Genomic DNA, 12698 nt, shown 5'->3' with positions numbered 1-12698 from the left:
CTCACCTTTTTACGGGACAACAGCCTGCTCACTGCCCCTCCTGTGACCAAAGATGGACTACTGCCCATCTACTACTGGAATGCCCTGTGCTGCAGCAGCCAAGACAGCCCCTGGACCAATACTGCAAAGAGATGAACTGGCCTTTCACACTGACATCCCTACTAAGAGATGATTTTCCAGCTGAGAAACTAGTTACCTTTCTGTCAAAGATGGACATCATCGACAAGCTCTAAAGAACAAAACCACAAGCTCTGACCAAAGCACCAGATGCCCAAGAAGGCTGGTGCTAAAAATTCAACGAGATTCTGCGATTCTGTTATTTCTGTGGAAAGCTTTTGCATTCCATGTATTCGCTTAACACCTTCAAGCCGGCAATAACAAAGACTAATCACATTTTTAGCTGTAGCTAGAGAATAGGCCCTGAAATTTGAATTGAAAGCACCTTGTTTCATGTAGAATAGAATAGAAGTGTCGGCACTGAAGAAATAGCCCATGGCCTGTAATAAGACTATATATCAGGCGAAATATATCGGCAACAGGCCCTGTTGCCGATTCTTGAATTTTTTTCACTTGATTCACAATTGATCCGGCCTTTGGAACCAGATCTTTCCATAACTGAGTCTGACGATTGATTGAGATAGCTGCTAGACTTATTGCCTGGTCGGTAATTTGGCATTTGCTAGGCATTTCAAAACTGAACATATCACATATGCTCCTGCATAGCTTTGTCTAGTCTGTTCTTGAAGCCCGGGCATGGCCCAGTTGAAGTTGACGGCATTCATACTCGGACTCTCGGAGCATCAACGATGCTATCCGGGACCGGGAGGAGGAGGCTGTTCCACATGTTGGTGACTCGAAGTGAGAAGAAATGTTGTCGCATGGATATGTTACAACCATCCTGTACAACGCAGTTTACCCCAGTTTTTTTAGTTTATAGCTGTGGCCCCTGGTGTTGGTTCTTGTTTCAAATTCTAGTAATCCTTCTGGGACCTTGTATAGGTCATGAGTATACCTGTATGCTTCAATGAGTTCCCCATGCAGATGTCAATAACTGAGGCTTGGAAGCTTCATAATCTTTAATCTTTCCTCATAGGACTTGCCTTTTAAGCCCAGAATTATCCTTGTTGCATGTCTTTGAACACTCTCTATTAAATTTTTGTCCTTTTCAAGTTTTGGTGACCACACAACGTTTCCAAACTCCAGGTTTGGGTGCACAACAGCAACAAACAACTGCTTCATCACTTCTGCACATTTTTTCAATATACAATTTTCAATATTCCATACTCATCTCTGCACTACTTAGTAACCATTATCACTCGAAATTACAAGAAAAAAATTTTATGCGCTTTAAAAAAATGTGGTCATTAAAGGGTTAACAAAGTTTTCTCGTTACAAATGACAACAAAACAGCAACACAAAACAGTAACAAGTTATTGTTTAATCAAATAATGTGTTTCTAGATGGATAGTATTGAATATCAGGTTTGTACTTTTATTAAAAACATTGTAACGTAAGAATTACCAGTTTGTCCTTTCTTACCCCAGCCTTGTCCCATCTTACCCCAGTGGGATAAGATGGGACCAGCTCACTTTTTTTAATCTGTACAGAAAACTGTGTTGTATGCAAAAAGTCTGAGTTGTAGCTTAGAAGCCCATTTCATAACTACACCTTGTCATAGGTTTAGGGTTTTTAGTTATTCAGGGTATTTAGAAGCTACATGCTTGTTGGTGATTTCGGTCCTGTCTTACCCCATCTGACTAAATACGTAATATGTGTTTAAAAATTACTTTTTAGAGACAACACTTTTAAAGAGACCAGTGTCTCCAATGTTACACATGTACAATGAATTGGTTAATTTATTTTTAAATATTAGAAAAAATTATTTTTTCCCAATTTTTTAATATTTGAGAAAAATGTTAAAACATTTATGAAATTTTTTATTCTGTCAATTGATTCATGCATTGTCTTCGACTTTAATGCAAGTGTGCAAAATTTCATATCGATTGGACAGGTAGAAGTGTGTTAAATATTGATTATAAGATTTGTAGCAGACAAACAAACAAACATACAAGAAGTGAAGTTATAGAGAAGTATTGTAAAATAGTAGTTGATATCTTGGCATCTTAAGAGCAAAGAATTTTGGCATCCGTTAAAGTCTTCACATAGGTACGTTATGCTTTACTGTACATTATGGTTAGATACAAATGCTTCTCAAACATTTAGCAGAATTGAAGTTTGTTTAATGGCTCAAAAATAGTTTTGAATTTAAAAATATCCTATTACAATTATATAAAATTTTTGAACATGTCATTATCTCAACAATAGATTTCCTTTTTCAAAGAAAAAGAGTAGTGCATGTAAAGTCAAAACAAAGTGGTAAAAGAGTGATTATTTAGACTCAGTTCATTTCTAATTGCCTGATCAAATTCAAAATTTGCAAAATACACTATAGGTGTAAATACTGGGCAAATAGGTATAAATGCCTCCACAGGAAGGTCAGTGTAAAAGTCTAATTTATCACCATGATGTAAAGATGTCAATGGTCAGTCATGTTTTTCATTATGGCTAATATTAAAAGAATTACTAGATGCATACTCAACTGTCCGCATAACATTGATTGCAGAGGTTAATCAGAAAGGTCTTTTACAACAATTTGGATGCATAATAACATAACATTATGAGAATTTAAAATGCATATTTCCAGGTCCTTCATATAAATGCATTCAAAAAAGGCTGTTCATGAAGCTCTCCACTATGTTGCTACCAACTTGAGCCCATTTCTTGCTCTGGCCAACTGCCACTTGGTGGATGTGTTTGTGTCCGATGTATGGCACAAAGTCTTACCACCGCTGCTATGGGATGATCTCAACAAAATTTCACCGCAGGATCTGTGCTCCATGTTGGGACCTTCTCAGGAATCTTCTGAGCTACTTGGTGAGCAGAGAATATCAGGTTAATTTGTGATAATGCAGTTTGGCGAAAATAGTTCCCTTATACAATTTCAATTGAAGAGTTGAGAATGACATGTATTAGCATTTTTTTTGTTTCAATAAGAAGACACAGATATTCTTGACTTTTTGCATGCTGACCGAGAAATACTAGTTACTAAGAGAAAATGATCAATCATTTTATTTTTCATTCCAGACTGTGGGGCATTGAAGTCAAAACTATATTCTTGTTTATAAATATTAATAGTAATAGTGTTATATATATGTCTATATTTGTCACTGTTACTTCATTTGTTTGATTTTTTTAGACATACCAACATGAATGAATTAATAATTTTCTATTATAAACTGATTTAAGATATTGTATGATCTTCATGTTCTCAGGGCATCACTAAGTAATTTGATCAATAATATTGATGTTCCAGATATCGTACTAGTCCCGGTATATCCTATTTTTGAAGAGTTCTAGTTTGAAGCTATGACTTGTGAATAGAATTTATTATTGAAGCCACAAGGTGTACCATAATTTTTTTCGAATTGATTATAAATTTCTCACTCTGTGGGCGCACACAACATTTAATCAAAAAAGTACCTGGTTCATGTTTTTTAAACTCAAACACTGATTTTTTATAATATTTTGAGTTTGGTTACATTTGTTTAGTAGATTTTTATTACCATTGTAAAAACAGTCCAGGAAAAATTTGATACTGTGAACCCCAGTGCATACCATATGAACCTACTACTCCATGAGTGAGCTCACTATTCCATTGCGTATTGAAGCCTGGCAAATTCAACATTTTTTTCTGTATTGTGTGCAATTTTTATTAAATGGCTGACAAAATGCAAGTGATAGATTTTATTTTGAATTTTTTCAATACTCTATAAAGACAGCTTATTAATGATTGTGATTTATTGTACATGAAATTCTTTTTTTTTTTTTTTTGTCTTCATCCATGTATTATTGCTCTAAGATATACAGGAAGGAGAATCAATGTTAACTATTTGCTACAGATGGGATCAAGAGTGACCTCCCATCTTTACACAAGTTCCTGTTGTTGCTGCACTCAATGCATCTCAGTCAACTTGGGGTACTGAGCTCCAAACAAGAGGTTTGTAGGCTCATTTTTCTACTCACACCTCAATAATGGGTTTCTTTGTTGCTTTTTCATTGCATTAATGGTAACCAAGTGTGTTCAACAGATTAAAACTGAATTTTTTCACCATTTCTCTTGTGTAGGTGCTATATTGGCACAAATTGTGTTGATGATGGTCAGTTTGAAATTGTCTATAGTAACATGATGGAATAAATGTAAAAAAAAAAACATTACAAACAGCGATGTTGCTAAAACCTAACTGTTTGCGTCTCATAAAGTTTGAGCAAACAGAAAACAAATTGTAGAAGCTATTTGACCAGAAGTTCATTTTTTGAGAGGTCGGGAATGTGTGATGAAATGTTCCAAGTTTGAACCTGACTTGAGACAAAATTTGGATTGAATAATGACCACATTGATGACGAGGTTACTATTTGGTGTCTAGTAAGATTCTCACAATTATATTGTAATTCACAGAATAGCATTTACACTCTGTACTATTGATTCACTATCTCAACTGAAAAGCTTAGGATTTGATTCCATACAATTGCTTCGATTCAATTCATGACAACACCCCGCCCGTACACATAGCATTTTTTCCCAAAGAAAAGCACCAGGGATTTACTAAGCATTCATTTCCATGCAAGTTGACAGATTTATTACAATTGATTATTTCGGAGCCATAAATTTGAGGGAACAGGTACTTGCGGCGGCACAGCAGCACGCCACGCCAGTGACCGCCACTGTGGATCTGCAGCGCCTCATGCCACTGAAGAAGGCGCACGAGGTGGCAGTCATGGCGGAGCTTATGGCAGCTCTCTGTGCCGGTGAGACGAAGGGGGTGCTGGTGAGACGAGGGGGTGCTGGTGAGACGAGGGGGTGCTGGTGAGATGAGGGTCTGCTGGTGAGACGAGGGGGTGCTGGTGAGACGAGGGGGTGCTGGTGAGACGAGGGTGTGCTGGTGAGACGAGGGGCTGCTGGTGAGACGAGGGGCTGCTGGTGCTGGTGAGACCCAATGCACTCAATGCGTTTAGGTTTTCTTCTCTTCAGTGTATTTTATTCTCCACAAGTTCCAGGCGCTAATGCGCTTCTTTTTGGCCATTGTTGCTACTTGCGCCTTAATTTCTCTCTTTTTAAATCGAAATTGAAATTTGAACATTCACTCTTTCCATCACTCATTGCGTATGCACTCATTTCTAGTCACATCTTATTCCTTGACATTGCTTATTTTACACCACTATTTATTCAAGAAATTGTTTACAGTTGCTCCAACTGTCTATTGATATTTGGCAGCTGTCTGCTGATGAGTTATTGACTCTACTAATACTTGGCAGTTGATATGTTATTAATTCAATTAATATTTGACTGTTGATGCTCAGGCTTGTAATTAATTCAATTAATATTTGACTGTTGATGCTCAGGCTTGTAATTAATTTAATTAATATTTGAGTGCTAATGCTCAGGCTTGTAATTAATTTAATTAATATTTGAGTGTTATTGCTCAGGCTTGTAATTAATTAAATTAATATTTGACTGTTAATGCTCAGGCTTGTAAATAATTCAATTAATATTTGACTGTTAATGCTCAGGCTTGTAAATAATTCAATTAATATTTGACTGTTAATGCTCAGGCTTGGACGTGTCGTGGGTGTGTGACCTGGGGGCAGGGAAGGGTTACCTCAGCGCCCTGCTTGCCAGGTGAAGTTGAAGTCATAATCAATTATATCATTTTCTGGCGTACTATATATATATTGCCAATGCCGATAAATCTTTCTCTTCCTGTTGTATTAAAAAGAACAAACTTTATATACTACTATAGCTATCATTCTGTTGTATATATGCATTACAAATACTTTTCCGGGCGTACTATACTACTATAGCTATCATTTTGTTGTATATATGCATTACAAATACTTTTCCGGGCGTACTATACTACTATAGCTATCATTCTGTTGTATATATGCATTACAAATACTTTTCCGGGCGTATTATACTAGTATAGCTATCATTCTGTTGTATATATGCATTAAGATACTTTTTTGCCAATATTACATTTGTAAATAATTTTTGAAATGTAATATTGAAGTATAAGGAATTAGTAATTGTTACAAATGTTGAGCTGAATGTTGTACTCGAGCTCATGCGACTCACAGGTTCTACGGTCTGCATGTACTGGCAGTGGATGGTACACAGTCCAACACACAGGCAGCGCGTGCATACAGCCACACTCTGCAGGTGACATTCAGTGTATTATACAGGATCCGCCATATTTATGGCAACGCATGTTTTTTATTATTTCTCAATGAAACAAACAGGTGAATTGTTTTTTTATTGGATGAGCAACGATAGTAGCCAAGAATTACCTAAACAATTCTCAGACATATTTATTCAATATGACCACCCTTATTTTTAACGACGGCCTCCAATCTACGCGGGAAAGCTTCACAGGAGACACGCAGCATTTCTTGAGGGATCAAGTCCCATTCTCGTGTCAATTTAGACTTCAAACTATCCAAAGAATCATGAGGTGTTCTGCAGCCCTACTCTCTAAAATAGCCTACACAGAAAAGTCGAGAGGATTCAAATCAGGGCTTCTTTAGGGCCATTCATTTTTGCTAATGAACGCTGGGATGTGACCCTGAATCCAGTTTTGGGTCATGTTTGAGCCATGTTATGGGGCAGAGTCTTGTTGAAAACTCCATGGTGAGCCGTTGAAGTGTTTACGGGCCCAAGGTAACAACACAGCTTCCAAAATATCCGAAATGTATCGCTGACTGTTCAATTTCACTCCTGATGGGACAAAAATGAGTGAACACCTCCCAGTGGCGGTTACCGCGGCCCAAACCATCACGGACATGGGAGTTTGACGTCGTGTTGCTGTTTGGCTGCCACAGATCCATCCCGACTCCAAACTCAGTCATTTTGATGGTTAACACTTTGTTCAATGTCAATTTTTTTCTCGTCACTGAACACCAAGTTGGGCAGCGTACCATCCTCAATGAGATCCAGAATGTGCTGGCATCTTTCGAGCCTCATTCGTTCATGACGGTCTGTTAGTTCATGCCTTGTTTGCATCTTGTAAGGGGAGGTTTTGAGGTCATCTTTGAGGACTCTACGCATTGATGTCTGACTGACTCCTGCTTCTGAAGCAAATTTTGCAGCTGAGCGACGAGGGTTTCTCCTCAACTCCTCCCTCGTGTTTTTGACCAGTTGTTTTGTTCGGACACTTCGTTTCCTTCCTTGACCAGGTCGATTGCATGTTTCACCAGTTTCCTCGAATTTTTTTACCACCTTCCACACAGTTTCACGACGAATTTGGAGCTTTTTTGCAATGACTAAATTACTCTCGCCTTTTTCATGAAGAGTTACAATTGCATTTCTATATACTGCCTTAAGTAATAGTAAATTTAGACACCTTAGACTTCTGCAATATATAATAGATGAATTAATAGATGATATTAAGCTTCATTATAAAAGAAAAGTCGCCTAGAAACCAATTTATTTTTATATAGCAAACATCCGTTGCCATAAATGTGGCGGACCCTGTATAGTTGTATATGGTCTGCATGTACTGGCAGTGAAGGTCTTCGGAGGTCTCTCTGCATGAGATAAAACTGCAGACACTAAACGTACACAATGGTTCATGCCTAAAACTATATCATAGAAACTAAAAATACCTCTTCACATCTGCAGCTATACAGGTTGACATAAGACTAATATATTGCAGGTCACCATAAGCACAGCTATTTTAAAATATTGAATGATTCAATACGCACCTGTCCAGTATGGTGGCTTAGATTGGGTGATCCTATCGAGCCACTATTGAGGGGCCTTACTTTTAAAACTCGCCAAGTGAACGTAAGTACTTACGCTCTATTTTCTTGTTTATGATTGGTGGATTTTGCTTGAAAGGCCGTCAATGATTGGCTAATGAACTTACGATCTCTTAACTTTTTTTGAAAGTATGGCCCCTGGTAACAGCGCACGGACTATTCGTTTTGATTTAAAAACGGATCACTATAAAAGACATATATAAAAGGTGTATTTCCCGACTCCACAATATCAGTCTTGTTTAATTTAAATATTGAAGTGTTGTTCAATAAAAACATTACCTTCAGCTCATGTTCCAATTTGCGCCCCGTTAACTGCACATTTATTAAGATCTTTGCATTCTTAGTGCATTGCCTTAATCTAAAGTAATTTGTAATTAATTTTTTATAAACAGATTTTAATGAATTTCTTATTCGGTTATTGGTTGCAGAAAGAACTGAACCGCCAGCGACGTGTGAATCGAAGAACAAAAAATCCATCACCTGAAAAATCCCAAAAATTTTCAGAAGGATTGACTTTTTTCAACGACTTAGAAGATGAAAATGATGAATCTACGTCTGACGCACTACATACAAATATCGTTCCTAGATCAGCAGAAGTGAACTCCTTGTATGAAAATACAGAAAGCGTCAAAATTTCAAAACGTATGGAATCCAAAACCATTTCTAGATCAATTGATTCAGATATTTTTCATAGAGATTCCGAAGCGAATCATAAATTGATGCAGTTAAGCATAACATCAGAGGCACCAGAAATCGCGATTCGTGAAGAAAAAGAAACGAGATACTCATATTCTCATTGTTCTATAAGGGATAAATGCAGAACAAATGTTGCTAGTTCTTCAGATGAAACAGCGACTGACGCTGGACATTATTATTGCATCACCAAGTACGTGACGCCAACCTTCAGTATCGGAGACGCATTAAAAGAAGCCATCGCACTTGAAACAGATTCATCAAATTCATCGAAAATCAAGCCTGATAACAGGAAGACTAAAGTAAAAGTCAGAAGAAAAGGAGCAGCCGGAGAAACTAAAGAAAGAAGTACAAAGTCGGCGGTGAGAGAAGAGTTTGATGAACGAGAAGAAGTCGAGAAATTGTTCCCCTCGGAGAAAGAAGAACAAGAACAAGGGAACCAATGTAACGTGAACCGAGCAGTGAGTGCAGTGAACCAAACTTTGGAAGCAGTGAACGTAAATGAAGCAATAAGTGCAGTGAACCAAACTTCGAAAGCAGTGAACGTAAATGAAGCAATAAGTGCAGTGAACCAAACTTTGGAAGCAGTGAACGTAAATGAAGCAATAAGTGCAGTGAACCAAACTTTGGAAGCAGTGAACGTAAATGAAGCAATATGTGCAGTGAACCAAACTTTGAAAGCAGTGAATGTAAATGAAGCAATAAGTGCAGTGAACCAAACTTTGGAAGCAGTGAACATAAATGAAGCAGTGCGTGCAGTGAAGGTAAATGAAGCAGTGCGTGCAGTGAAGGTAAATGAAGCAGTGCGTGCAGTGAAGGTAAATGAAGCAGTGCGTGCAGTGCAGGTAAATGAAGCAGTGCGTGCAGTGAACATAAATGAAGCAGTGCGTGCAGTGCAGTGCGTGTCATGTCTGCACGGCTGCGGTGACCTCAGCGTGAGCGCACTGCATGTCTTCCTCCGGCACGCGCACGTGGCGGTTGCCTGCGTCGTCGGCTGCTGCTACCACCTTGTCACCGAGCGCCCTGGTGAGGCCTTCATTTAGAAATAATCAAAATAATCCAAAGGGATTAAGTTAATCCATTAACTCTTATTGAAATAATCTAGTCCGTGAAGACAATAAATGGACGTTCATTGAGAAATAATCAAAATAATCCAAAGGGATTAAGTTGATCCATCAACTCTTATTGAAATAATCTAGTCCGTGAGGACAATAAATGGACGTTCATTTAGAAATAATGAAAATAATATTCAGGGATTAAGTTGATGCATTAACTCTTATTAAAATAATCGAGTCCGTGAAGACAATGAATACAATCTTGAAGTATTAAACTCTTCGATTAATTCTTATAAAAATAATCTAGGTAGTTTAGTTAATGAAAATTTAGAAGAATCATATTCTCCGATTGACTGTTATTAAAAGTAATTTGGCATTTGTGTTCAACCAAAGACATACAAGTGTATTGGACATTCTGTATTTCTTTCCATGTAAAGATTAATTTTTATGTCCAGCATGAGCTAACAAGTGCTAAGTGAGCTATAGTCTATACAGTACGAGTTAATCAGTCAACAAGGTTATTTGGTTAAACCAATTGTTTGGTACGAAATATATGAATTTTTCCAGTGTTTAAATATTTTAAGAGTTTTGAAGTAATTTCTTGCCATATTTTGAGCATGACTTGATTATGTTCATGCTACAGCTGGTGCTGGGTTCCCGCTGTGTGCCCAGCTGGCTGGGTACCAGCTGGGCCGCAACGCGCGTATGATCGGCTCCCAGTGCCTGCCCAGGAGGGTCGTGCTGGGCGTCCAGGTACTACTGGATTATCTCATTTTCAGTCAATCAGAAGCAGACAAGGTTCATCTCTTGGTAGATTATTGATTGAATTCTTATAACATTATAATAATTATTTTTACACAATGTTTAATTAGGTAAATATGGATCCAGGGACCCAAAGATTTCAATTGATCTCATGATTTGTCTTAACTTCTGAATTCAATTCCCTTCCACTTAGGACTTTCATTCTACTTATAATTCCCATTCTACTTTTGACTGTCAATCTTCTTAGGAAGAAGAAAACAAATCCCACTTCTGGCGGGCAGTCCTGCAGCTGGTGATAGTTAGACAACTGCATCACAGCGCCAATCCTGCTTCTGGCAGCCAATTTCGTGCCTCTGGCACCCCGCCTTGTGCCTCTGGCACCCCGCCTTGTGCCTCTGGCACCCCGCCTTGTGCCTCTGGCACCCAGCTTTGTGCCTCTGGCACCCATCCTCGTGCCTCTGGCACCCTGCCTTGTGCCTCTGGCACCCTATCTTGTGCCTCTGGCACCCCACCTAGTGTCTCTGACACTCCACCTTGTGCCTCTGGCACCCCGTCTTGTGCCTCTGGCACCCCACCTCGTGCCTCTGGCACCCCACCTCGTACCTCTGGCACCCCACTCCGTGTCGTAGACTGTACACGGGATAATTTCATCGACAACACTCAAGGTATTTCAACAGCGTTTGAGATGTTTTCATGACAATTTGTAGCTATATTTGCGATTTTTTCTTTTATATGCATTTATACTTAAGATTCTTGAAAGCAGACTAGGTACTATATTCATCTCAAATTAGTGCTTATTGGTTCTAAAGTGCACAGAAAAATTGAAACTATCTTATCAGCAGCACATTCACTTCCTATCAATTAAGACCACAATGATTTAATGATCTTTAACGTGAAGCATTTAAAATTCAATAACATATTATAAATTCATATAAACTTCCAGAACCACCCCCGCTACATGATTACTCCTCGTTCGTGTCAAGTTTATCTTCCGAAGAGCGCAGCGCAATCTCCATGTTCCGCATCGGCCGAGGCTTGGCCGGCAACTGCCAGAGTTTCAGCCAATACGCGACGCGCGCTATTGCCAGGCTGCCAGATGTCGTCAGATCGCGAGTCATGGTGAATTTTTTTTTAGTTTGGAATATTTGATTAGTTCCTTTTTATTCTTACAAATTCGTTTGTCTGAAACTAATTCTTAATAAGCATAAATGTTTGTTAAAAAGTCTGCCCACCTTCAATCCTGTATTCTTGTCTTAAAATTTCATTGTGAAGAAATACAACATATGCATCACTGACCATGAATTAACACATATTTTAGCGAAATATTTAAAATATAAAAGTAATAACATCATAAAATATGAGTTTTGCTATTTTCTTGTTGTGTTTTCAAATTATTCTAGATAACCAAGATTAGAACAGCGAGTTGTGGGTGTGAAACCAGCAAATCGCTGTAAAAATCCAGGCCGAAATCGGTTTGGTGGTTGAGCACAACAAGTTTGTAGTATTGAGTTTGTTGGGGGTTCGATACCCAGCAGGCGGTGAAAATCCTATGATATCTAAAACCGTTGCCAGGGCAACCATGGCCTGAACTGGACCGCTTACAATATTAAACCATAAAAGATAACCTAAATATATAACATAATAAGATAACTTATGCCACCCTTGTGGTTCGAATGTAAATTGTATGCACTCAATATAAAATGATTGTCTAATCTAGAGATAATAATTACTAGAAGTGTTGAATTAGAAGGGATTTATTGCTTGATGACTAATAGAAGAGTGCATTAGAAGTGTTCAATTAGCAGGGATTATTTATTGCTTAAGGACGGCAGGGATGACAGCAAACGAGCGTCTGGTGTAGAGAGAGAATTTGTTCAATGAAAAGCGAGTGAAATCGTGAATATGATGAATGTGTGATGTGGAGGATAGGAGTGGCCGGTGGAGGATAGAAGGCTGCTTGATGTGCAGGATGTGATGCAGAGGGTAGAAGGCTGCTTGATGTGCAGGATGTGATGCAGAGGGTAGAAGGCTGCTTGATGTGGAGGGTAGAAGGATGCTTGATGTGGAGGATATGATGTGGAGGGTAGAAGGATGCTTGATGTGGAGGATATGATGTGGAGGGTAGAAGGANCTAGATCAGGTGCAGCTGATTATGACTTGATGCTGCTAGATCAGGTGCAGCTGATTATGACTTGATGCTGCTAGATCAGGTGCAGCTGATTATGACTTGATGCTGCTAGATCAGGTGCAGCTGATTATGACTTGATGCTGCTAGATCAGGTGCAGCTGATTATGACTTGATGCTGCTAGATCAGG

The 12698-nt window shown here is 38.6% G+C and overlaps 1 protein-coding gene across 1 annotated transcript; it reads left to right on the top strand.

Annotated features, from left to right (window-relative positions):
• Positions 1 to 2599: 2599 nt before the first annotated feature.
• On the top strand, positions 2600 to 12263 carry LOC108665360. Its single transcript, XM_018152107.2, has 11 exons — positions 2600 to 2934; positions 3960 to 4057; positions 4740 to 4866; positions 5671 to 5737; positions 6193 to 6274; positions 8301 to 9410; positions 9465 to 9591; positions 10264 to 10373; positions 10630 to 11047; positions 11326 to 11501; positions 12207 to 12263. Exons 1-11 carry the CDS (start codon positions 2718 to 2720, stop codon positions 12261 to 12263), a joined length of 2589 nt encoding a protein of 862 aa, XP_018007596.1. The 5' UTR covers positions 2600 to 2717.
• Positions 12264 to 12698: the final 435 nt, after the last annotated feature.

This window comes from Hyalella azteca, unplaced genomic scaffold (genome assembly GCF_000764305.2).
Source record: "Hyalella azteca isolate HAZT.00-mixed unplaced genomic scaffold, Hazt_2.0.2 contig7617, whole genome shotgun sequence".
In the NCBI taxonomy this organism is placed as follows: domain Eukaryota; kingdom Metazoa; phylum Arthropoda; class Malacostraca; order Amphipoda; family Hyalellidae; genus Hyalella; species Hyalella azteca.
Note: the sequence above shows the minus strand (reverse complement) of the source record. Positions and strands in the feature narration are given on the sequence as shown.

Excerpts from the sequence above, each read along its gene's own strand:
- LOC108665360 (XM_018152107.2), top strand. The coding sequence starts at position 2,718 with ATGCATTCAAAAAAGGCTGTTCATGAAGCTCTCCACTATGTTGCTACC. Across the intron at positions 4,867-5,670 it reads TATGGCAGCTCTCTGTGCCG|GCTTGGACGTGTCGTGGGTG; the intron begins GTGAGACGAAGG and ends GTTAATGCTCAG. Across the intron at positions 11,502-12,206 it reads TCGTCAGATCGCGAGTCATG|GACGGCAGGGATGACAGCAA; the intron begins GTGAATTTTTTT and ends TTATTGCTTAAG.